This window comes from Schistocerca nitens, chromosome 5 (genome assembly GCF_023898315.1).
Source record: "Schistocerca nitens isolate TAMUIC-IGC-003100 chromosome 5, iqSchNite1.1, whole genome shotgun sequence".
In the NCBI taxonomy this organism is placed as follows: Eukaryota; Metazoa; Arthropoda; class Insecta; order Orthoptera; family Acrididae; genus Schistocerca; species Schistocerca nitens.
Window position 1 is genome coordinate 307,899,065 of NC_064618.1, and position 22,732 is coordinate 307,921,796.

General features: G+C 40.8%; 1 protein-coding gene across 2 annotated transcripts in view; it reads left to right on the forward strand.

Annotated features, from left to right (window-relative positions):
• The window catches only part of LOC126260015 (uncharacterized), a 159,822-nt gene that overhangs the window by 23,340 nt on the left and 113,750 nt on the right, over window positions 1-22,732 (forward strand). For both annotated transcript variants that reach the window (XM_049957176.1, XM_049957177.1), the window contains exons 3-4: window positions 19,426-19,570; window positions 19,711-19,910. In XM_049957176.1, coding sequence (XP_049813133.1) covers window positions 19,426-19,570; window positions 19,711-19,910 — 345 coding nt within the window. The remainder of the gene's footprint in view (window positions 1-19,425; window positions 19,571-19,710; window positions 19,911-22,732) is intronic.

Genomic DNA, 22,732 nt, shown 5'->3' on the forward strand with positions numbered 1-22,732 from the left:
TGCAGTGAGGTGAAGACCACGGAGTATGCAGGAGATGACCATGATCAGAGACATCTCGGCGTAGGAGTCACTAGGGATGGCCCGATGGTGGAGAATAGCAAGTGAGCCATTGGCGTGCAGGCCGGCAGCATGATGGCCAACAATGAATGTGCTGGCAGTGCTGGAACCTGAAGAAGCATTGGGACCAGGGTGCTGTAACCCAGGGAGTCACTGGGTCCAGTGGTGAGGTCATTGTTGGTGCTGACTAAAGGATGCGGTAGGTATCTGGCACAAGGGTCGCAAGGCACACAACATGTCACCAACAGAGGCTGGCTTGGAGGATGGCACCAGAGCACTGGCGTCTGCTGGGAGCAGTGTGCGATTTGCAGGGGGGGATGGGGGGAGATTTCCCCCCTCTGCATCAGACCATCCCGTTCTCTGGTTTTAGTTTATGCATCCCAACCTGGGATGTTTATTTCCCATGCACTGGAGTAAAACTTTACGTATAATTTAAATTTGTGGAGCCAAAGACTGAAATTTTTTAGTAAGTCTTACTGTTAATACTATTAATATGTTTCAGGTTTCTAACATCAGAATAAGTACAGCTTTTGACAAATGTGCCTCTACTTTTTGAATTCCTCTCGTTTACCTGTATGTAGATGATTTTGTAAATAATCTTTACCTATAATGTACTTTTAAAGATATAACAAGGGATGGCTTTTCTGATAGTGCATACGCGTGAATAGTGAGTTTCGGCATTAACATGTATTTATAAATAGCTGTTTAACCATGCGTCACGCCACGGTCCAAGCTAGTAACATATATAATTCTACTAAACCCCTAAGACATCCCCCCCACTGATAAAAGCACAAATCGCACCCTGGCTGGGAGATAGGCACTACATGTAGTGGCATCTGGGATATGATGGTGCCACCCGGGCAGCAGTGGTTGAGAGGACATGGCAGCAGCTTGGTGTAGTAACCAAAACCAACTGCGGGAACGCCTTGGGCTGTGGATCGGAGCCGCCAGACGGGGAAGCCACCAGCAGTGGAGCACGCACCACCGGGTAAACACAAGCACGAGTCGGACGACAGACCGACGACAACTGACAACAACCAACCACGACCAACTGTGACCCACACAACGAGGAAGAGATAAACAACAGAGGCTTGTGGAAACCACAACACCAAACACCAACAGTAAATCCATTCGGAACCAGAGCCAGGCAAATGTCAACAACGAGCATCGACCAGAACGCAGTACCGCCGAGATAGAAATGAAATCCAGAGCGAGTACCAGACTGACTGGACTAGGGCAGAGCAGATCCCTATATACGAAACCAGAGGGAGCAGCTATTGGCCGCTGTCTGCACGTGGCGTAGTGGTGGCACACTCGCTGCGCGAGAGCCGCTGCACGAAATTGCCGCCGCGGAGGCGGAGCCCTCTATGGGCTGACCACGTCCATTTGTTCTTGCGCCTGTTCGACTTCTGCGGCGGAAGGTACTAGACTTGGTCCAAATGCACCAGTGCAAGCTAAATGCCCTGAGAGGTCACTGGACACCTTGTCATGAGCAGTAGCAGGAGCCATAGCATTGAGTTACCCTCAGAAGGAAGGATGTCCACGGCTCCGGGTGTCCGATACAAGGCAACAGCAGCCAATGGAGGCAGTCACTATGCAGTCAGGGCAATGGATGAGATGAGGAGAAGACCTGGAAAAATGAGAGACATGCAGAGAAAGGACAACCAGGCCACCAAAGGTAGCAAAACTGGACACTGTCAGGCCTTGTGCCGAAACTTCCAAGACAGGAGTACAGAAGATGCAGGAAAGTCTGTAAGGGTGCATAGTGTGACTGCAGTGAGACATTCAGGGATGGTGACCAGGTCGGGGCGGTGACAGGTAGGGTCTTACAGAAGGTGGAATGCACACCACAGATGTAAGTGTTGGAGCAGAAGGCAAGAGCTTGAGATGGGCGAGACCTTCACAGGGAAGTGAGGGGGCCAAGAAGGAGAAGGAGAGCACTGGAGCTGGGTGTGAAACATTGGCACAGGCAGAAAGGAAGGTGGCAAGTTGACAGGTGTGCCAGGAGGTGACAGGCCCAGATTAGTGGAAGCAGAAAAGAGATTAATGACACCACCATCAGATGGAGAAGGGGCATCCAAGAGGTTGGTGATTGCCGAGGGGACATGAAGTACGTGAGAGGGTCCGATGTAGAAGATGTTGACGTGGCCAGCTGCGAAAGGGCTGGCGTGCTGAACTGAGTGATGCTGGAGATGGTGGCACAGCAGTGGGAGTCATCACAGCAGGATATGCCAGAACAACAGGTGCCGGAACAGGTGGTGCCAGAGCAAATGACACCAGAGCAGACAGTACCAGAGCAGGTGATGCCAGAGCAGGCATTGCCAGAGCCAGGTCAGAGGGGACAGCACTAGAGGTAAGTGTGCTAGAGTGGCTCTGGGCCTTCGGGCTAGAGGCTGCCAGGAAGGAAACATTGGAAACTGCAAAAATGTGAAGGATGTGGTTCAGTGTGGAAAAGAATGCGGGCGATGAATCCAAGGCACTGATTAATTCCAGAGGAAGTGGAGGTAGCAGAGATGAGTCCTGGGCAGGGGGAGTGTCAGGATGGACGAGGCACCATCAAATTAAGCTCAGAGGTGCATAGGAAGTGCTGTGTGTGATGTAAAAGCTATGCTATCCTGTCTGCAGCACAAGGGGAACTGCCATCATACATTGCTGAGTCAAGCGAGCAGTGTCCTCGGTCAAACAGACCATCTACTGAGCCCATACCTGGGGAAGCTGCAGGACTGATAATTCTGGCATGGAAAGAGCATGACAAATGTACAAGTGAGACCAAGGACAAAAACATAAAAGATATTGGCAAGAAACAAGGGAAGTGGACAGGCACAGAGAAACAGCACTGGAAAATGAATGCATCCACATTAGCACAATGTGGTAACAAGCCAAGATAAGAGACAAAATTGTTGCATAGGTATGCAGAACATGTTAGATCAAAAAAACTGTGTAGACAACTGAAAAATTTGGCACTGGGATGAAGAGTAAAAAACAAAGGAGGGACCCAAAGCAATGCCCCACACATAAAAGAGCAAATTGAGGGAAAAGGATGAAAGGTGGAATGACCACTTGTAAAACAGAAGTAACAGATAGGGAAACCACTGACCCCCAGAACAGAAGGAATGAGACACGTAAAGGCATGGAAGCCAAAGGAAGCAATTAACAGCGACTGGTGGATGCCTTAATGAGGAACAGAAATCGTGAAAACACATGGAGGGCACACAAATGCAGAGGAAGACAACCTGATTGAATACTGATTTTTACTTCATCGCCATTTTAGTATCCCTTGAGTGGGTGATGCACGCGAGAAGAGAGACATGCCCAGGTAACCAAGAACAATAGAAATTTATTAATAACACAGAGAACACAATAACATTTGGTTCTGGATAGCGCTGAAATGGTTTTGAAATGAAGGCAACTAAAGGGTTATCCTGATCCAGTGAAAGTTTCTCGCTAATACCATAACAGTTCTTGAGGGTACTAGCTGAGTACTCTGACGGTTACCATATTGAAACATTGCCATAGGCAGAGTCTGTATGTGCGGCACTGGCAAAGTCTTAGGCTCCGACGAATGTGCACTGCTCTGAAAAATATACTGTGGACTTTTGATGCCGAGGTTAACTCTCACTGACTGGCAAGCTACTGGGCATCATCCTGACAAGATTGTCTGGCGGAGGAATACTAGGAAGTTTATGTAGTATCTTGTGGCTCGCAGAGGGAAGTTGGTGCTGGCAGTGTCGCAGCCCCAGAGACTACAGTGGCTGTTATATGCAGGATGGGCTGCAGTCTAGTTGCAAGGGCCATGTTGTTGTTGTTGTGGTCTTCAGTCCTGAGACTGGTTTGATGCAGCTCTCCATGCTACTCTATTCTGTGCAAGCTTCTTCACCTCCCAGTACTTACTGCAACCTACATCCTTCTGAATCTGCTTAGTGCATTCATCTCTTGGTCTCCCTCTACAATTTTTACCCTCCACACTGCCCTCCAATACTAAATTGGTGATCCCTTGATGCCTCAGAACATGTCCTACCAACCGATCCCTTCTTCTGGTCAAGTTGTGCCACGAACTTCTCTTCTCCCCAATCCCATTCAATACTTCCTCATTAGTTATGTGATCTACTCATCTAATCTTCAGCATTCTTCTGTAGCACCACATTTCGAAAGCTTCTATTCTCTTCTTGTCCAAAATATTTATCGTCCATGTTTCACTTCCATACATGGCTACACTCCATACAAATACTTCCAGAAATGACTTCCTGACACTTCAATCTATACTCAATATTAACAAATTTCTCTTCTTCAGAAACGCTTTCCTTGCCATTGCCAGTCTACATTTTATATCCTCTCTACTTCGACCATCATCAGTTATTTTGCTCCCCAAATAGCAAAACTCCTTTACTACTTTAAGTGTCTCATTTCCTAATCTAATTCCCTCAGCATCACCCGACTTAGTTCGACTACATTCCATTATCCTCGTTTTGCTTTTGTTGATGTTCATCTTATATCCTCCTTTCAAGACACTATCCATTCCATTCAACTGCTCTTCCAAGTCCTTTGCTGTCTCTGACAGGATTACAATGTCATCGGCAAACCTCAAAGTTTTTATTTCATTGTCAAAAGCTTTCTCTAAGTCTACAAATGCTAGAAACGTGGGTTTGCCTTTCCTTAATCTTTCTTCTAAGATAAGTCGTAAGGTCAGTATTGCCTCACGTGTTCCAACATTTCTGTGGAATCCAAACTGTTCTTCCCCGAGGTCGGCTTCTACCAGTTTTTCCATTTGTCTCTAAAGAATTCGCGTTAGTATTTTGCAGCTGTGACTTATTAAACTGATAGTCCGGTAATTTTCACATCTGTCAACACTTGCTTTCTTTGGAATTGGAATTATTATATTCTTTTTGAATTCTGAGGGTATTTCACCTGTCTCATACATCTTGCTCACCAGATGGTAGAGTTTTGTCATGACTGGCTCTCCCAAGGCCGTCAGTAGTTCTAATGGAATGTTGTCTACTCCCGGGGCCTTGTTTCGACTCAGGTCTTTCAGTGGTCTGTCAAACTCTTCACGCAGTATTGTATCTCCCATTTCGTCTTCATCTACATTCTCCTCCATTTCCAGAATATTGTCCTCAAGTACGTTGCCCTTGTATAGACCCTCTATATACTCCTTCCACCTTTCTGCTTTCCCTTCTTTGCTTAGAACTGGGTTTCCATCTGAGCTCTTGATATTCATACAAGTGGTTCTCTTTTCTCCAAAGGTCTCTTTAATTTTCCTGTAGGCAGTATCTATTTTACCCCTAGTGAGATAAGCCTCTACATCCATGACGGGCCATGACGGGAGCAATCCACAGTGCTCTGTTGTGTGAGATGTGGCTGGATTGAGATGCACCTGCCATATGCCACAGCAGTATTAATGTATCTGTACCTAGAACATAATATGTGTTGCAGCAAGAAAATATGTTGCAGCAACATTGTACAACAAAGCTAAGCTCAGTATTTTAATTTTTACAAATGCATCAATAAATTTGTGCAGTGACTAGTTTTGTGTAATTTCAGTATTCACAAAACGTTAAATGATTAGAGTGTTATTGACATATTATTTCAGTTTATCGTAATTGTGTAATGGCTGTGAACTAACCTCAACTCCATTTCCGTGGCAGTAAACATTTGCTTTTATTGTAAAGTGTTCAAGAATCTGCACTCAAGTTCAAATAAACTGATGTTTTGTGAATAATTTTGATTGCGCTTGAGAGGTTCTTGATTGTTGTGTTGGATTATATTGTGGAAACTACATGATATTTCACTAAGGCATTTGCTCTTCGTCTTAGGGTGCGACAGTGGGAATCTGCAGTGGCTCACCCATGTATATGTCGGTTTGTTAGAAAAGAGCAGTTTCCAGGAGTCAGGTTTATATTATCATTCCAGCGGATGCTGACATCCAGAACCCCTTGCCGGAGGTGGAATGATATCTGTGGTTCACAACCGCAGGAGTTAGGGCTCGACCAGTTCAGTTATGAGCTGCAGGGAATACCAAGTAGAGGGACTCAGTGAGCTGTAAGATATATTCACATACAAAACCTGCCACAATAACCCCAATACTGAAACCCAGCAGGATCTCCAGTACCTTCTCAAATCCTGAAGTCCATCCCAGATCCTTTCTCCTGAGTCCATCTGTCTCCTCACCCCTACCACTCCCTACACTCCTACCTTCTACATTCGTGCTAAAGTCAATAAACCCAACCACGCAGGACACCACACTGTGGCCAGTTACTGTGCATCCACAGAGAGAATCCTTGCTCTCATTAACCAACAGCTTCAGCCTATTACCCATAACCTACATTCATATTTGAAGGTGTCACCTGTAAACAAATCCATAATACAGCAATAGAAACTCACATGACACCATCATACATCAACACATTCATGGCCCATCTAGAAAATTCTTTATAATCACTCAACATCCCAAACACTTCTCATGGTTCAGATTCATTAATGACATCTTTGTGACCCGGACCAAGGGTGAGGACACTCTATCCACATTCCTCCAGAACTCCAACACCATCTTCCCCATTTGCTTCATCTGATTCTCCTCAACACAACAAGCCACCTTCCTTAATATTGACCTCCAGCTTGAGGATGGCTAAATTGGTATCTCCATCCACATGAAACTTACCAACCACCAACAATCCCTCCTCCTCCACAGCTGCCACCCATTTCATACAACCTTGCCACACATGGTCATTCCATCTATAATAATGAACAGTCCCTCTCCAAATAAGCAAAGGGCATCTCTGAGGCCTTGAAAAACTAAAATTACCCTCCCAACCTTGTCCAGAAACGGATCTCCTGTGCCTTGTTTCTCTAGTTACACATCACCTGCCACGTACCCAGTGTCTGGCCACAAAGGATCACTCCTCTCGTTACTCACAACCACCCAGAACTGGAGAAACTGAATCACATTCTCTGCCAACAGTTTGACTATCTTTTGTCATGCCCTGGAATGAGGAAAATACCTCCCTGCCACTCCTACAGTAGTATTCTGCCACCCAGCAAACCTACACATTATCCTTGCCCATCCCCGTTCCATCCTTGCTCCCAGCCCCTTTCCTCATGGCTCATATCCCTGCAATAGACCTAGATGCAAGGCCTATCTCATACATCCTCTCACTACCACCTACTCCAGTCCTGTCACTGGCATTTCCTACCGCATCAAAGGTAGCTCTACATGTGAGTGCAGCCCTGTGATCTACAAACTAATTTGCAACCACTGTGCCACTTTCTATGTGGGTATGACAACTAACAGGCTGTATGTCCACATGAATGGCCACTACCAAACAGTGGATTAGAGACAGCTGGACCATCCGTTGCAATACACGCTGTCCAAAACAGTGTGCTTCAATATAATGACTGCTTCACAGCCTGCACCATTTTGATTCTTCCTACGAACACCACTTTTTCTGAATTGCACATGTGAGAACTGTCCCTACAACATCTTCTTTATTCCTGATTCCTGTAACTTCCTTGCTCTGATCCTTCGCTTGTCCCTGTCCTCCATGTACTTATCCTATTACCAGCTCCCACTCAAGTGCTACACATGCCTTCTATCCCACCAACACACCTTCTACTCTTTTTACCTTCTCTACTTCTCTCCTCCCCCCTCTTCTTTTCACCCCCATCCCCCACTCCCGACCACCTCACTTCACTCAGCACAGCCCCCAAACTCTGCACCTAGCAGGCCACTCTGTCCCCACCACACGCCTGCACTTTCCTACAGGCAATACATCATCTTCCCCCCGCCTACCCTGCTGTCCCTTCTCCTCCATGCCCCGTGCCACTTCCTTACTCTCATCAATCATCTCAGCAGATTGCTGCTCTATTCAGATACAGTCACAGTTTGCAGTTGAGCCCCCACATCCAAAGACTGTGGCCTTGTATACGTGTGAGTTGTGCTTTGTGAGTGTGTGTGTGTGTGTGTGTGTTTTCTGTTTAGGAAGAAGGGCTTTTTTTGTCCAAAAGCTTAAATGTTTAGCAGTGTGTTTAATTGTGCGTTTATGCACCTTCCATTGTTTGAAAGACTCGTATTGTATGATTTCAGGCAAACAATAGTGGCATGTTAGGACCAAACCTAGACATTAATAGTCATACACCAAATAAAACAGACTGTGTAAAATTCCTAAGGTGACACTAGATAGTAGTTAAAATGGAGTCAACAAACAGGTAAAATAATTAAAAACCTCAGTTCAGCATGTTAGAGGCATCTTTCATTGCGTTGATCTAAAGATAAGAGTATTGTTAATTTATTATACATATTTTTGCTCCCTCGTGTCTTATGCAGTTATCTTGTGGAGCTTCCTCTTCTTTCAAAAGGCTAAGCTTTGTCTCTGCAACCACAGCTTCCTCTCTATGGTAGTCCTCTTCATCTTCCTATATGATGAACATCTCGTCTAACTGATCATGTTTTGTTTTCTAAATTGGATTTCTCCACTTCTGAGGCTCTGTGCCTAAAATAAAAATAAAGTGTGTCTCCAGCAGAATTGATCCATGAGAGTGCACATACGACCACTATCACCAGCAGGTGCAATCAGTCAGGCTTCTGGTGATAGGAGTCATGTGTGCATGAGGTGTACTTGCTTGTGTGAATGTGTGTATGTTTTCTGTTGTGAAGGAGGCTTTGGCCTAAAGCTATAATGTGTAACAATCTTTTTGTTGTGCCTGTCTGCAATCCAGCAGGTCATCTTTACGGTCATCTTTCCTAATATTGCTGATATTCCAACCTGGAGTTTCCATTGTTTGCAGTAGTCATGAAGTTTTAGTAAACACTTCATAAAAATAACTTACATTATTTTTTCAATGAAAATAATCAGTTGTTGAAAATATAATATAATTGAATGGATAAAAAACCTACTGACCAAGCAGTGGCAGGAGAACACACATGTAAAGCTACAGAAATTTGTAAGCATTTGGAACCAGTGGTTCTGTCTTGTGGCAGAAGTGCTGAAGGCGAAGGAAGAGCAGAGATGGAGAGGCTGGTGAGGGTTAGGAAATAGGGAGAGTTCGGAAAAATCACCAAAAACCACAGGTCCTAGGAGACATACCGGATGGGATGAGAAGGAAAGACTGACTATTGACAACTGCACTGGATGAGGCTTGAAACCTGAGAGCTTAAAGGTGGAAGATAGCCAATACGCAAGACAGAGATGGCTGACTAAACATCATGCACTATTAATAAGAGCACAAATGTAAGTGCACTGTATTTGGTAGAGGTGTGTGTGTGTGTGTGTGTGTGTGTGTGTGTGTGTGTGTGTGGAGGGTGGGGGGGATGAACAGACAGGTCAGAAAATAAAGATGTAAAAAATAAAAGGGAGTGAAGAAAGGAATACAGAGACCAAAGAAATTAAGGCCAGCTCAGTAGTGAGAACCAAGGACTTGTAATGCCAGTTCCCACCTGTGAAGTTCTGAGAAACTGGTGCCTGGAGAAAGAATCCAGATGGGATGTGGGGTGAAACAAGCACCGAGGTCACGACTGTCATGTTGTAGAGCGTGCTGTGTAATGGGATATTGTTTGTTGCCAGTATACACCCTCTGCCTATACCCATTCATCTACCAAGTTATCAGTTAGGATGAATGGACATAGCTAGAGGGTGTATACTGGCAACACACAATATCCCATTTGCTGAATATGCTGTACAATGTGATAGTTGTGAACTCGGCACTTGTTCCACCACACGTATCTGGATTCTTCCTCCGGACACCAGTCTCTCAGAACTCTGCATGTGGGAACTGACACTACATGCTTAGTACTCGCCACCCACCTGCCCTTAACTTATGTTTATCTTTTTGATCTTGGTATTCCTTTCTTCATTCCCTTCTAGTTTTCTATGTCTTTTATTTACTGACTTTTCTGATTTCTCCTCCTCCCACTCCCTCTCCCACTCTCTTCTAACGCATAATACAATGCACTTAGCTTTCCACTCTTATTAACTTCTGCACAATGTTGCATCAGTAATATCTGTCTTTCGTATTGCCCTGTCTTCCACCTACATGCTTATAGGTTTTCAAATCTCATCCAGTCCAGTCCCCAACAGTTGTCCAGTAAGTCTTCCCTGGCCCAGAATTCTGGGCGACTTTTCCAAGCTCTCCCCATTTCTTAACCCTCACCAATCCTTTTCCTTCAGCCCTCCTCCTTGCCCTTCAACCCTTATGTTAGAAGAAAGAGCTATGGTCTCCAAAAGCTTGCAGATTTCTGCATCTTTATATGTGCATTCTCCTGCCGCTGGCCGGCCAGGGTGGCCGAGCGGTTCTAGGCGCTACAGTCGCTACGGTCGCAGGTTCTAATCCTGCCTCGGGCATGGATGTGTGTGATATCCTTAGGTTAGTTAGGTTTAAGTAGTTCTAAGCAGCTGAGTCAGGCTAATACAGGTGGCTAAAGTAGTCTCATCTGATCAGCTGCAACATTTCTGTTTCTGAAAGCATATTATTGTGTGAGACTCCATTATGACAACAGTTTGCACCATTTTGTTTTGGTTCCTTTGCCAGCAAACAGTGGTAATGCGACTAAGGGATTTCACTGTGTACCAAGACGACAGAGATTTATGAATAGACCAACAATAATTTAATTGGGTAACTTTATTATTATAAGGTGACAATTAAAACTTTGTGACTACCACTCATACATCTTGCAGAAGCTTTTTTAAAGGTCCAGGAATTCTTTCACTCATATCTCAGTACTTTTACTCTGTAATGGTGTCTGTTGCTTACAGAATCAGTTTCCATTGAGCTATAATTGACACAGTGACAATACAAGACACAAAAATAATTTTTATTTAGAGTTTGTCTGTGGTTGAAAATAGAGTTGTTTACTCTGGTGGGAAGATAATCATAAAGCTCGCGCCTAATTTAAAGCAAGAAGTGGGGATCCCCACCAATACAAAATAAAATTAAAAACATACCTCACTAGCCACTCTTTCTTCAAAATATCTGAGTATTTAGTTTCAAGAATTAAAATGTTTTAGTGTGGCAAGTAGCAGTGTTCATTGTAAAGGTGTGTGTGTGTGGTAATGTATTGTAAACAGGACTTTGAAAAGTACCACTGCTACTAAGTAAATGTTACACTCCGAGCAGCAGACAAATGCAGCTTTTGAGTATAACTGAAGAAGAAGCAGTTTTTTTTCTGTACATGTTTAAATTATGCTAGCATAAACATGATTAATAATATACTGTATAAAAGTAGTTTGGTGTTAATATAGTGTACATACTACTTTTCTATATTTCTGCTAATGTATACTTTCACTCATTCCACATCTGTGGTGGTTCTACTTTTTGATGGGAACTACAAAACCCTGTGAATGAATGAATCAAAATCAACAATGTTCTCAAGAACATGACAGAGTATTCTGCAGTTGCAAACAGTGTGAAGGATGCTATTCTGCACCCTGTAGGGTCTCCACAGTGCACTTTGGTTAATTATTATTTGTGATTACAATTGCTTTGTGGAATGATGAGGTTGTTGTAAAAATACTGCTTCCAAATCAAATACTGCTTTTTGTGCAGTTGCTCAATATCTGTTATCCCCCTGCCCTCCTTTTTAAACAGGGTCTGCTTTTGTCCAGTTAAAGAGGTCCTAAGTGTAAATCAACAGTGGAACTGAACATCTATTAATGCCTCAAAGGTGTTTTTCCATTTGGTTTTGGTTTCAAAATAGAGAAAATTCTGGTGATTTTGTGTTGTGATTTTTTGTGTTATGGTTCATTCATAGGTTCAGTTATGTTCCCATGACTAATCTCAAACCAAGTAGTTTGGATATTGGTCTTCCCTATCTTTCTTGCCCACTATTTGTCCCTGCTTAGTGGCATACTAATGTTTCTAGACCACTTTGCCACTGCTTTTAGGGGTTGGTCATCTGTGTTTCTGCTGAAATACATAGATTAACCTCATTCAAGCACATAAGATGATTTGATATAAAGCTTAAACCATTGCTGCTTTTGATGGCAAACCCACATATGGTTAAATTGAGTGTTGATGAAAGTTGATTGAGTGCTAAATAAAACTATATTGAGTTTGAGATGTCTCCTTCAAATCTGCCTCACTTCATTGGAATTTGTTCTTGTTAGTATTCTTTTGTTACTACCTCAGGTGTAGATGTGTTTTCTTTTGCATCATTGTGAGTGAGAGTTTGTTGGTAATTGAAATGTTTATGTTATAAATCTGCAGAACTTTAATAAACAATCTTTGTTGAATGGAACCAAATACTCTTTTTTTTGTAATCAGTGTAGGCTGTAAATATGTTACATTTTATGTGCTGCTTGCTCTACTATGATGCAGTCTGTGATGGGTTGTTCGTTTCAGTCTTGAGATTTCTTCAGATAGTCTCTCTTCTTCTGCTGTTACTTTAATTTGCTTCAGATGTCTGTACATAATTTTTCTTTTACATGATGTGAACACTTCATACCTATTGCACAGGCATGTGATGGAGTGGTATTTGAATGGGTCACTTGTATTTAACATATAACTGATTATTATTATTATTTTTATTATCATGTAAAATTTTCTGTGTTTGAAGTGAAATGTAAAAATATCTGTAAGCAATCTTTTCTTTTCTTTTTTGTAAACTGTTTCAGTGTAACATATTTATATCATAATATGGATACAGTTAAAATTAATTTGATATAACTGCAGATCATATGTTTGCTTCCATCCTGAAAGGAGAACTTTGTTTCATAACTACTGTAATTAAAACATCATGAGGGTGTTATCCACTTTCATTGGTATTTCTCGGTCATATTAAAATGTGAGATAGAGCTCCCTCTCTTCAGTCAGTGTGAGTTCATGTCTTTGTGATCTGCATCATTATGAAGAGTGGTTGTGGATCATACTGTTGTGTTATGGATTGTGGTAAAAGCCAACATTGTGACATAGACTAGGCATTTCAAATAGTGCCATAGTTGCTGTAGACTTCAACATTCCCCTGTGGCAGATGGCTAAACATCGACAGTGTGCCCATTCACTCCCTGGTGAATTGTGGAAAGGTAAGAGGTTCATCACAGGTCACTGATCTAGAGTCTGATAGTAAGAAATGTTACATAAATAACTGATGGTGAAAAACTGTTGATAAAAATTTATTATGTTGTCAGATTGTGAAATGAGTATCAATTGGTCAAGCAGCACCAGGCTAACACACATGAACAACATAAAAAGTGGAAGCAATTGAAAACAGAACTGTTGGTTTATTATTAGTTTGTGCTCTTGTACATTACAAGTCTTAAGAAATATTTTTATTTTTTCCTAAATTTTTTGTTTTCATTTTAACTTTTTTTATAGCTAAAACTAGTCACCTTAGTACATGTGCTGAGTTCCTTCTTTCATTTCCAGAGGGTAGCTCAAATGTGATATTTTATTCTCTCCCTTAATTTGGAACTATGAAAAGTAGTTTCCAGTTTGGAAACAATAATTTAGTTACACTGTTAGAGAACAGTAGGTGCTATTTCATTTTATTTATCCTTACGTCTTGATGAACTTTTTGAAAATTTTTGTGTGATACTTTACTTCTTTTCTGTTTAGTTTTTCTTTCCTAAGGGTTAAAATGAATTTTTAGCAAAAACTGAGGTCAGATAGACGGTGAAAGCTAAGTACAAATTGAAGATCATGTTTACAGCTCTATAATTCAGAGCAACTTGACAGCAGAAGATATCAAAATGACTACCTTCACTGTTCACTCTTATAATAAAAATTTGCCATTGATTATTATTGTATGACTGTTTTTGATATGAAGTGTGTCCTTACATTGTGACAGGTTTCATTAAAATCAATCAATTCATTGGCAAAGGATGAGTAGTTTACTACAGATGTGTTCGTGCACTTTGCCATATGTGAAAATGCTGGAACTATTGTACTTTGGGCTAATTGCGGTCTGTTATGTGGATAAATTATATTGTTTCCAAAGTAATGCTGGTTAAAGGAAAGTGCGTCTCAGACCAGTTCAGTGAGTAACAGAATATAGATGTTAGAGTGAGGATGAGTATTTCAAGAGGACTGAAATGTATGTGGATTCTCGAGAACACTAGTATGATACTGGAAAATCTTGGGTGGAATACAAGCAATGGACTGACTGGAGATAAACACTCATTGTATAGCTGATGTGTTGAGCAGGAGACATGCACGTAAATGAGTTCCAAATCTTGTGTCTGTATCTGTGCACCACTAAACACCTCAAATATACAGTGAGTGATTATCTTTACTCTTTCCATTGTTTAGTACTTGAGAACAAGCTGACCATCTTATGGCTTTGTTTGGGTTCCGTTGGGTCAGGGAAGAATGTTTCTGGTTGTGTGTCCTTGGAATACTAGTATACACCACAATTGCAACAAACACCTCCTAAATTACTCATCATCCTCCCATAGCCGACTACTCCTGTCTTGCTGATATATTACACCTACCTCACCCTCAGAGACACCCTCTCCAGAAGCAGAGCACATTCTCTCCCATTTACATTTAAGACTCCCCCCCCCCCCCCCCCCCCCCCCCCGAAAAAAAAATCAAAATGACATGCCAAAATCTCCAGTATGAAAGATACAATCACACTGAATGAAGGCAGCCTCAGAATAAATTATAATTATGTAGTCTCATGAACCATGAGAGGGGTTTCCGGCCCCCATCAGGTGCCTCCCCAGGTGGTGGATAGAGGAATGCTCATCAGATATGGTGGGTATCGTGGAAATAAAATACCTGTGGCAGACCAAAACCAATAACTGCTGTCTTACAGAGAGAGAGAGAGAAAGAGAGAGAGAGAGAGAGAGAGAGAGAGAGAGAGAGAGAGAGAGAGGACCCTCGAAGGCTAAGGGAGAGAACCTCCACAGAAAACTCCTGTGAGCTCGATTGCAGTCAAGGGAGCAGCCCTCCCATCGAGCTGGGGCGTATGGCCTGATAAGCTGTTAACCTGAAATCGGCATATCACAGAAAGTGCAACAGAGAATACCAATAATTGGGAAGATTTAAAGATGATAACCTTGGCAATGAAAAAGGTGACATGAATAGCGTTCTGGAACATGAGAAAAATGTGTCCAACGGGTAAACAAATGAAAGTGGTACAAGAAATGGAATGATACCAATTAAAAATTTTAGGATCAAGTGAAACAAGAATAATGGTATTTGGAGGAAGAAGAACAAAGGAAGGGCACATCTTCCCAATTACAGAAAGAATCATAGTCACTCACTTCGCAGTGAGGGTAAGACCAGTGACCATTGTACAATGTTATGCACCAACAGAAGTGTCTGAGGATGGAGAGAAAGACAAGTTTTGTCGCAAACTCCAAGAAAAATTACAAAAGCATCAAAAAAAAGATATTGTCCTGCTGATTGGCGACTTTAATGCAAAAACTGAGAATGACAACCACAGAATGAGCAGATTATCAGGTAGCATGGGTTGGGCACCTAAAATGACAGAGGAGAACATCTAATAGACTTGTGTGGCATGTTTAATCTGATTGTGGGAGGTTCCATTTACTGCCATAAATGGTGTCGCAAAGTGTCATGGGTTTTGCCAGACAGCAGAACAGAGAATCAGATAGACCACTTTGCAATTAGCAGGAAGTGGCGAAGATCACTCCTAGTTGTGGGGAATTAAAGAGGAGCAGATGTTGGTAGTGAACACCACCTTATGCTAGCAACAGTCCTTCTAAAAATGGCTGCACAAAAGAGACATTGCTGGCAGAAGAGGGTCAAGTTTAATTTTAGAAAGTTGGGCAATACAAAAGTCCAAGAGGAGTTCTTGATCCACCTAAGAAAGCGTTTTGAAGTGCCTAGCAGAGCAATAAAATAGAATGACATTGAGGGTCAATGGAATGCAGTGAACATGATCTGTGTTCAGAGTGCTGAAGAAATTCTTGGAACAAAGGGCCACGGCAGACAAGACTGGATCTTTGACCATACTTGGGATTCAACATAGCTGAGGAGGAAGGCAAAACTCTGGCTAAATTGCGCACAGACAAGAGAAGTAAAAGAAGAAATCCAGCAGGAATGCTGCATATTAAGTAGGATGGTAAAGAGAACCTTCATCAATAATCTCGCAGCTAAGGCAGAGGCAGCAGCTAACAGAGGCAATAACAAGGCACTATATAACATCACAAGGAAACTGTCAAATAAGAAATTTGGGGTTGATGTACCAATCAAGGACAAACAAGGAAAACTACTCAGAAATCGAGAAGACCAAGTGCAGAGGTGCAGACGACATTTTGAGAACATTCTGAACTGTGAAACTACAGAAGACAATGTGACTCAGCTGAATGTGGACAGGGAAGGACTCCCACAAGATATGTCAATTAACATAGAACCGCCATCCAAAGAAGAAATCCCTAAAGCAGCCTTAAGGTTGCTCTTGCACTGACCAAATAAACCCCTTGAGAATAGTGACTGAACATTCATACCAGTCACCACTTCACATGCTGTTTGTAGACTTTGAAAAGGTCTTCGACAGTACAATTATAACAAAAATATGGAGCTCACTGCAAACTTTTGGAATTCCCAAGAAAAATTGCTCTTGTCAAATGCATGTATGAAAACTACTAAGTGCCAGGTTCAACAACAAGGTCTGCTTTGAGAGCCAATAGCAGTGAAAACAGGAGCTAAGCAAAGCTGCATGCTCTCACTGATACTATCTAACATAGTACTGAATCTTGTAAAGACACTAGCAATGGATAAAGTGAGAGGAATAAAATGGAGCTAGGGAACACATTTAGGAGACCTAGATTTTCCAGATGACCTTTGCCTTCTATCCCACAGCCTCAATGACACGAAAGAGAAACTAGAACATTTTAAATCTGCAATGAAGAAACACCAGTTTGAAAATTAATGTCTTAAAAGCAAAGGATATGTGGACAAATGATAACAGTACCGCAGAGTTTAAGCTTGAGAGCCAGATAATTGAAAGGGTGGATAAGTGTTGCTACCTTGGAAGTGTGATTACGCCATGTGGTGGTGCAAACAAAGGACATTAACAGCTGCGTCAACAAAACCAAATGCGCTTTACAACTCTGCGCTCTATCTGTGGATCGATGGAAATAACAATGAGGACCAAATTGCGGATGTTTCAAAATAATGTAAAATCTGTGCTTCTATATGGATGTGAACATGGAAAGTGACAAAGCAGCTAATCCATAAACTGCAGACATTCAACAACAGATGTCTGAGAAACATCCTGGTGGTATGGTGGCCAAATGTCATCTCTAATGAAACACTTTGAGAAAGAACCAGCTAGAAGCCAATTGAGCTGCAAACAAGAAACAGGAAGTGGAGATGGTTAGGACACACACTTGGAGGCCAAATGAACATATTGTGAAGGAAGCACTTGATTGGATCCCACAGGGATGACAGAGATGAGGCAGGCCCAAAACGATGTGGAGATGATCAGTTGAAGCAGAAGGTCTAGAGCAAGGAATAAGATGGGAAGAAGTGAAAATGCTAGCAGAAGACAGAACAAAATGGCAACCCTTGTTTGCAGCCCTATGCCACATAAGGAGTTAAAGGAATTAATAATAAATAACATAGTAATGAACCATGCAGACTGTGTTAAGGACAATGAGTGTAACACTGGTGTGGTGACTTGTACGTATTTGACAAAAGAGTTCTGGTGATTTTAAAAATGTACTGGAAAGCATAGCTGTATGATGTGAAGTGAATCTAATATTTTCTCAGAGTTGTAAGATGTGGTTCCATAACAATGTATGCAAAAGTGAGAAGTATTTGACTAGCATGGTTTCAAACTCTTATTACGGTCAATAAATGGCATGATTCTTCACTTGTCCAACAAAACAAATACATTGCTTTAAGTAGTGTATGTGTGTATTAAATCATTTTTGAGAACACCATATCTTGTTCTCATATACTTTATTATATTTTTTGTTATTATTATTAACTTGATTGACCACATTAGACCACTTGAGTCATTCCATGTTCATTTTCTCTTTGAAGATTAGACTACTTGCTTCTTGCACTCAGCCTAGTACTTTTTCATTCATTCCGAACGCAATTTTCTTTATTTGTCTGAAATCTTTACCAGTCTTCTGTGTGTCATTTCTGCTGAAAGTTTATGATTCATAAGGAGAGTGTTAATTTTGTTTTTGTTCTCTGCATCAGTAATTCTAAGTCCGACTGCTTCAAGATCTTGCTGAATTTCTTTGGCCGACTGTCCTCCTCTCTTCTTTCCAAGACTTATCATCATCAGTTGTTTTGAAATCCTGTTGTCAGGCATTCTTAAGACATGAAAGAAATATGAGATTCTTTTCTTCCTCATTGTGCTAGTGATTGGGTCAATCTCACAATATACAGTTTCATTAGGGAGGATCCTCCAGACTGCATCAACCTGGTATTTTTTATTGATGCATGTTCTGATAATTCTTCATTCAGTCTTAAGAGTTGATTGGTTCTTCTTTCATTTTTAATTTGGAACAGAGTTTCTCAAGCATAAGTTGATTCCGGGAGAATTACAGTTTTGTATTGTTGGATCTTAGTGTCTATTGACAGGCATTTCTTATTATATGTTAACCAAGTTAGACATTGTGTTTTTTTCCATTTTGTTGGTTCTATTAATCAGTGTTGCTTTCTCACCCAAGTTGTGCAAAATAATTTCTCCAAGATATTTAAATAGTAGAACTATGTTAATTGCCTGATCATTTATGTATACTTTATCTATGCAAAGAGGTTTCATGGGCATGATTTCCGTTATCCCAAAGAATATTTGTAATCCTGTTTTTGAAGCAATTTTCTGGAGACTTGTGATCTTAATGCGAACTTCTTCCATGTCAAAGGCTAAGAGAACTAAATCGTCAGCAAACCCAAGGCAGTTTGCTCTTATTGCTGGTTTTCCTCCAATTTTGATTTTATGTGGATTTTCTTTTTGCTAGATTGTCATGATGTAATCGAGAGCCACACTGAAAAGCAAAGGGGTCAATCCATCATCTTGTCTGAGTCCTATTTTTATTGTGCAAGCTTTGGACATTTCTCCTCTAACTTAACCTTTGAATTTGTGTTAGTTAAAGTTAGCTGAATGAGTCTTATCAGTTTGGGATGGAGGCCATATGATCTAAGGATTTTTTGAAGTGTGGGTCTATGAACACAATCATATGCTTTTTTTAAATCTATGAATGAGATGAATAACTGTTTCTGTACTTCTTTGTTATAATATTAACCACATTGTAATGTATAGGTTTGATAATTAAGACTAATTTATATAATTTCATCCACTTATTTTTATTTCCGATGAATCATATCAGTTGGCCATGGAATTTGTGTGTCTGCAATAACTGAGAAACCATGAGTGGGTAGTCTTCTCATGAAATATGAAAAATAGTCTATTCTGAAACATTTATGTGTTGTTATTTTTAATTTTTTTTCTAGGAAATACGTGATGCAGACCAAACATGTATTATGTCCCAAAGAAAAAGAGAGAAAAAGAGACCATTTTCACCAGATATTATAATCCCAAGGAAGAAGATTATGAAAAAGAAAATACCAAAGAAGCCTAAAAAATGTTCTTTTGTAGGTCAGTTGCGTTTAATTTTAAATATACTGCTGAAAATACTGCACTGTTCTTAACAGATAAATATTACAACAGAAAGTCTTTTATTAATATTTGTTGTTTATATTGTTGAGTAATAAAGTAGCACTTCTTTTTATTTGCAGATGATGATATTCATGAAAAGAAATTTTCCTGTGAAAAATGCAGTTCACCATATGTTGTAAATCCATTGCGTTCTCATCCTGCCACTCATAAGCAACGTGCACCTCGAAGGGTCTTTGATCCTTCCACTCAGAAGATTATGTTGCTGTGTAATGCATGTGGCCTTACGGCACGTAGAATTAACAAGAAATCTGAGCAAAAGGTAACAAGAAAGATTGTGTTGCTCGATCATGTGGTACTGATTACAGTTACTAGAATACACAGAGGATGTAAAGCACAGATTCACAGCAAGTGTTGACGTTACCACTGACCTTCTTGCCTCACTGCACTGCATAAAAGCTGATAGGTGCACCACACTCACACATGAACCACTCATACACAATTTTCAATACAATTGAGAGTTTTCATGTTATGGTATATTATTATTAACTTGTTTATTACTTAAATAAATAAAAAATTCCCAATTTAAAAGTTTTTCACTGTATAAAACTAAGAAATAGCTAAAAGACAGTTTGTTTTCTAAAATTTGTCTAGGCCCTTTTTCTGTGGTCAGTGAAATGCGGGACTCTTCTTTTAATATCAGGTGCACTAGGATGAGAATATTGCAGTAAATACATGATAAAACATAACAGTTTATGAGATATACAATGTAAGTCACAGCCCTTGCAATAGCTTCAGATAACCAATTAGTATACTGTCATTTCATAACCACCTTTTGCTGACAGTCAGAAAAAGATGCCTCAACCACATTTTTTTAATGTTTTGAGTAACTCAATGTTACACTAAAACATATTGTCACATTTGCAACATTGTTTGTTTTTATAGTTAATATTTTCTCCGCTAGTTTTTTTTTCCATTAGTTGGCAATATGTTGACTGTTAAATCTCCTCCACACCCTTACATTTTTTAACCTGATTTTTTTCTCTCATTATAGGCTCATTGCTACCCCTTAAATCACTCTGGAGGCTGGGAAATGTAGAGGTGGGATGACATCAGGCTTCAATTTTTTGTATTGGAGGAAGATTCAACAGTTAACTTTTCAAATCCTCTTCATTAACCAATTTAGTAAAATGTTTTGGGCACACTCAAGCATTAGCAACTGAAAATGAAACAGTATGTTTACAAGCACTTATCCATTTCTGGTTCATCTCATTGTTCTTTGGAAATATATGAATCTTAATTTCCCAAGTTTTCAGTGCCTTTAATGGTTAGTATATACTGCAATCACATACAAACCACTATATTTCATTGGAAACGATTCAAAATATTCTCTCAGAACACCTCAGTAGACTCATAGCTGTAGTGTAACTCAGCAGTTAATCATCAGTCTTTGGAAAGAACTCACACTTGCATAAACAATCTTGTATTCATCAAATATTCAATGACAGTACAGTAGGTTACTGCAGTGCCGGGTTACTGAATGATGGTAAGGTTGGCTGTAAAGTCAATGTTGCATCTTGCTACTGCATACATTCACCATGATCCCTACCATTTATTGTAGTAACCATCGTATTGACCTGCCTGAGACCAGAGATACAGCAAAGACAGCTATGGACTAAAGTAAAACAGAAGATGCTTATTTGGTTCTTATGTAATAAATCATACGTATTTGTAAATTCTTTAGGAGTAAAGGATACCACTCACCAAAAAGTACACTGACGGAAAAAAAAGTAATCACCAACAAGTAGTTGTGTGATATAATGAAAGCTGGTCGGTGTGTTTATACATCTTAAAGAAGACGTCTATTCAAATTTTGTGCCAGTTGTGTAAGAGTGGTGCTAGTGGCACCACTATGATTATGCAAATCAGGTTTGCTTTAAATACATGCTGTAGCAGTCATAAGTGTTACTTACCATTGAGATTGGCCACTATGAGTTGATATTAGTCAAAAATATTTTTATGGTGACAAAGACACCATTATCAACAGCTACCTGAGTCTTAACGAGGTCAGGTGATATGGCTACAAGAAGCTAGATGTTCCTTCTGTGATATTTCAGAAATACTGGCAGGAATGTAACTCTATTAGTGATTGCTGGTAGCAGTGGTTATGAGAATGTACGGTTGCAAGAAGTCCAGGCTTCAGACAGCCACAATGGCATTACCGAGAGGGAATACCGTCATGTTCAGTGTATGGCTCTGGTACTTCATTCTGCATCTGCTGCAGCAATTTGAGTAGCAATTGGCATCACAGTGACACAGCGAACTGTTACATATTGGTTGCTTCGAGGATAGCCCCAAGCCAGATGCCATGTAGCTTCCATTCCATCAGTCCTAAACCACCACCATTCGTAACTTCAGTGGTGTCAAATGAGAGGCCATTACAGAGTAGGCTGATGGAAGCTGATTCTGCTTCGGTGCCAGTGATGGCTGTGTGTTGGTTAGGAGGAGACCAGGTTAGTGCTCATCTGTGTATCAGACACACTGCACCTGCAGATGGAGTTATGGTCTGGTTGCAATTTCAGATGACAGCAGGAGCACTCTTGTAGTTATCCCAGGCACCCTGAGAGCAAATCTGTGTGTTAGTCTGGTGATTTGACCTGATGTTCTGCCATTCATGAATAGCATCACAGGTGGTGTTTCCCAACAACTTAATGCTCCCGCGTACCACTTTTTTAACAAAACGTGCTCTTCAGAGTGTTGACATGTTGCCTTAGCCTGCTTGATAATAAGATCTGACTCCGATCAAGCACATGTAGGACATCATTGGATGACAACTCCAGCGTTATCCACAAACAGTATTAACTTAGCTTGTATTGACCGACCAAGTGCAACAGGCATAGAACTCCGTCCCACAAACTGACACCATACACCTGTACAACACAATGCATACATGTTTGCATTCAACATTCTGGTGGTTACGTTAGTTATTAATGTACCAGCATTTCACATTTGCAATGGCTTATCTTGCACTTGCATTAACCTGTGGTCTTGCAGTGTTAATCATGTAAATAAGTTACTTAGACAGATGAATTCCCAAAGTTTCATTACTCTACATTAATTAGTTTATGGTATTGTGATTTTATT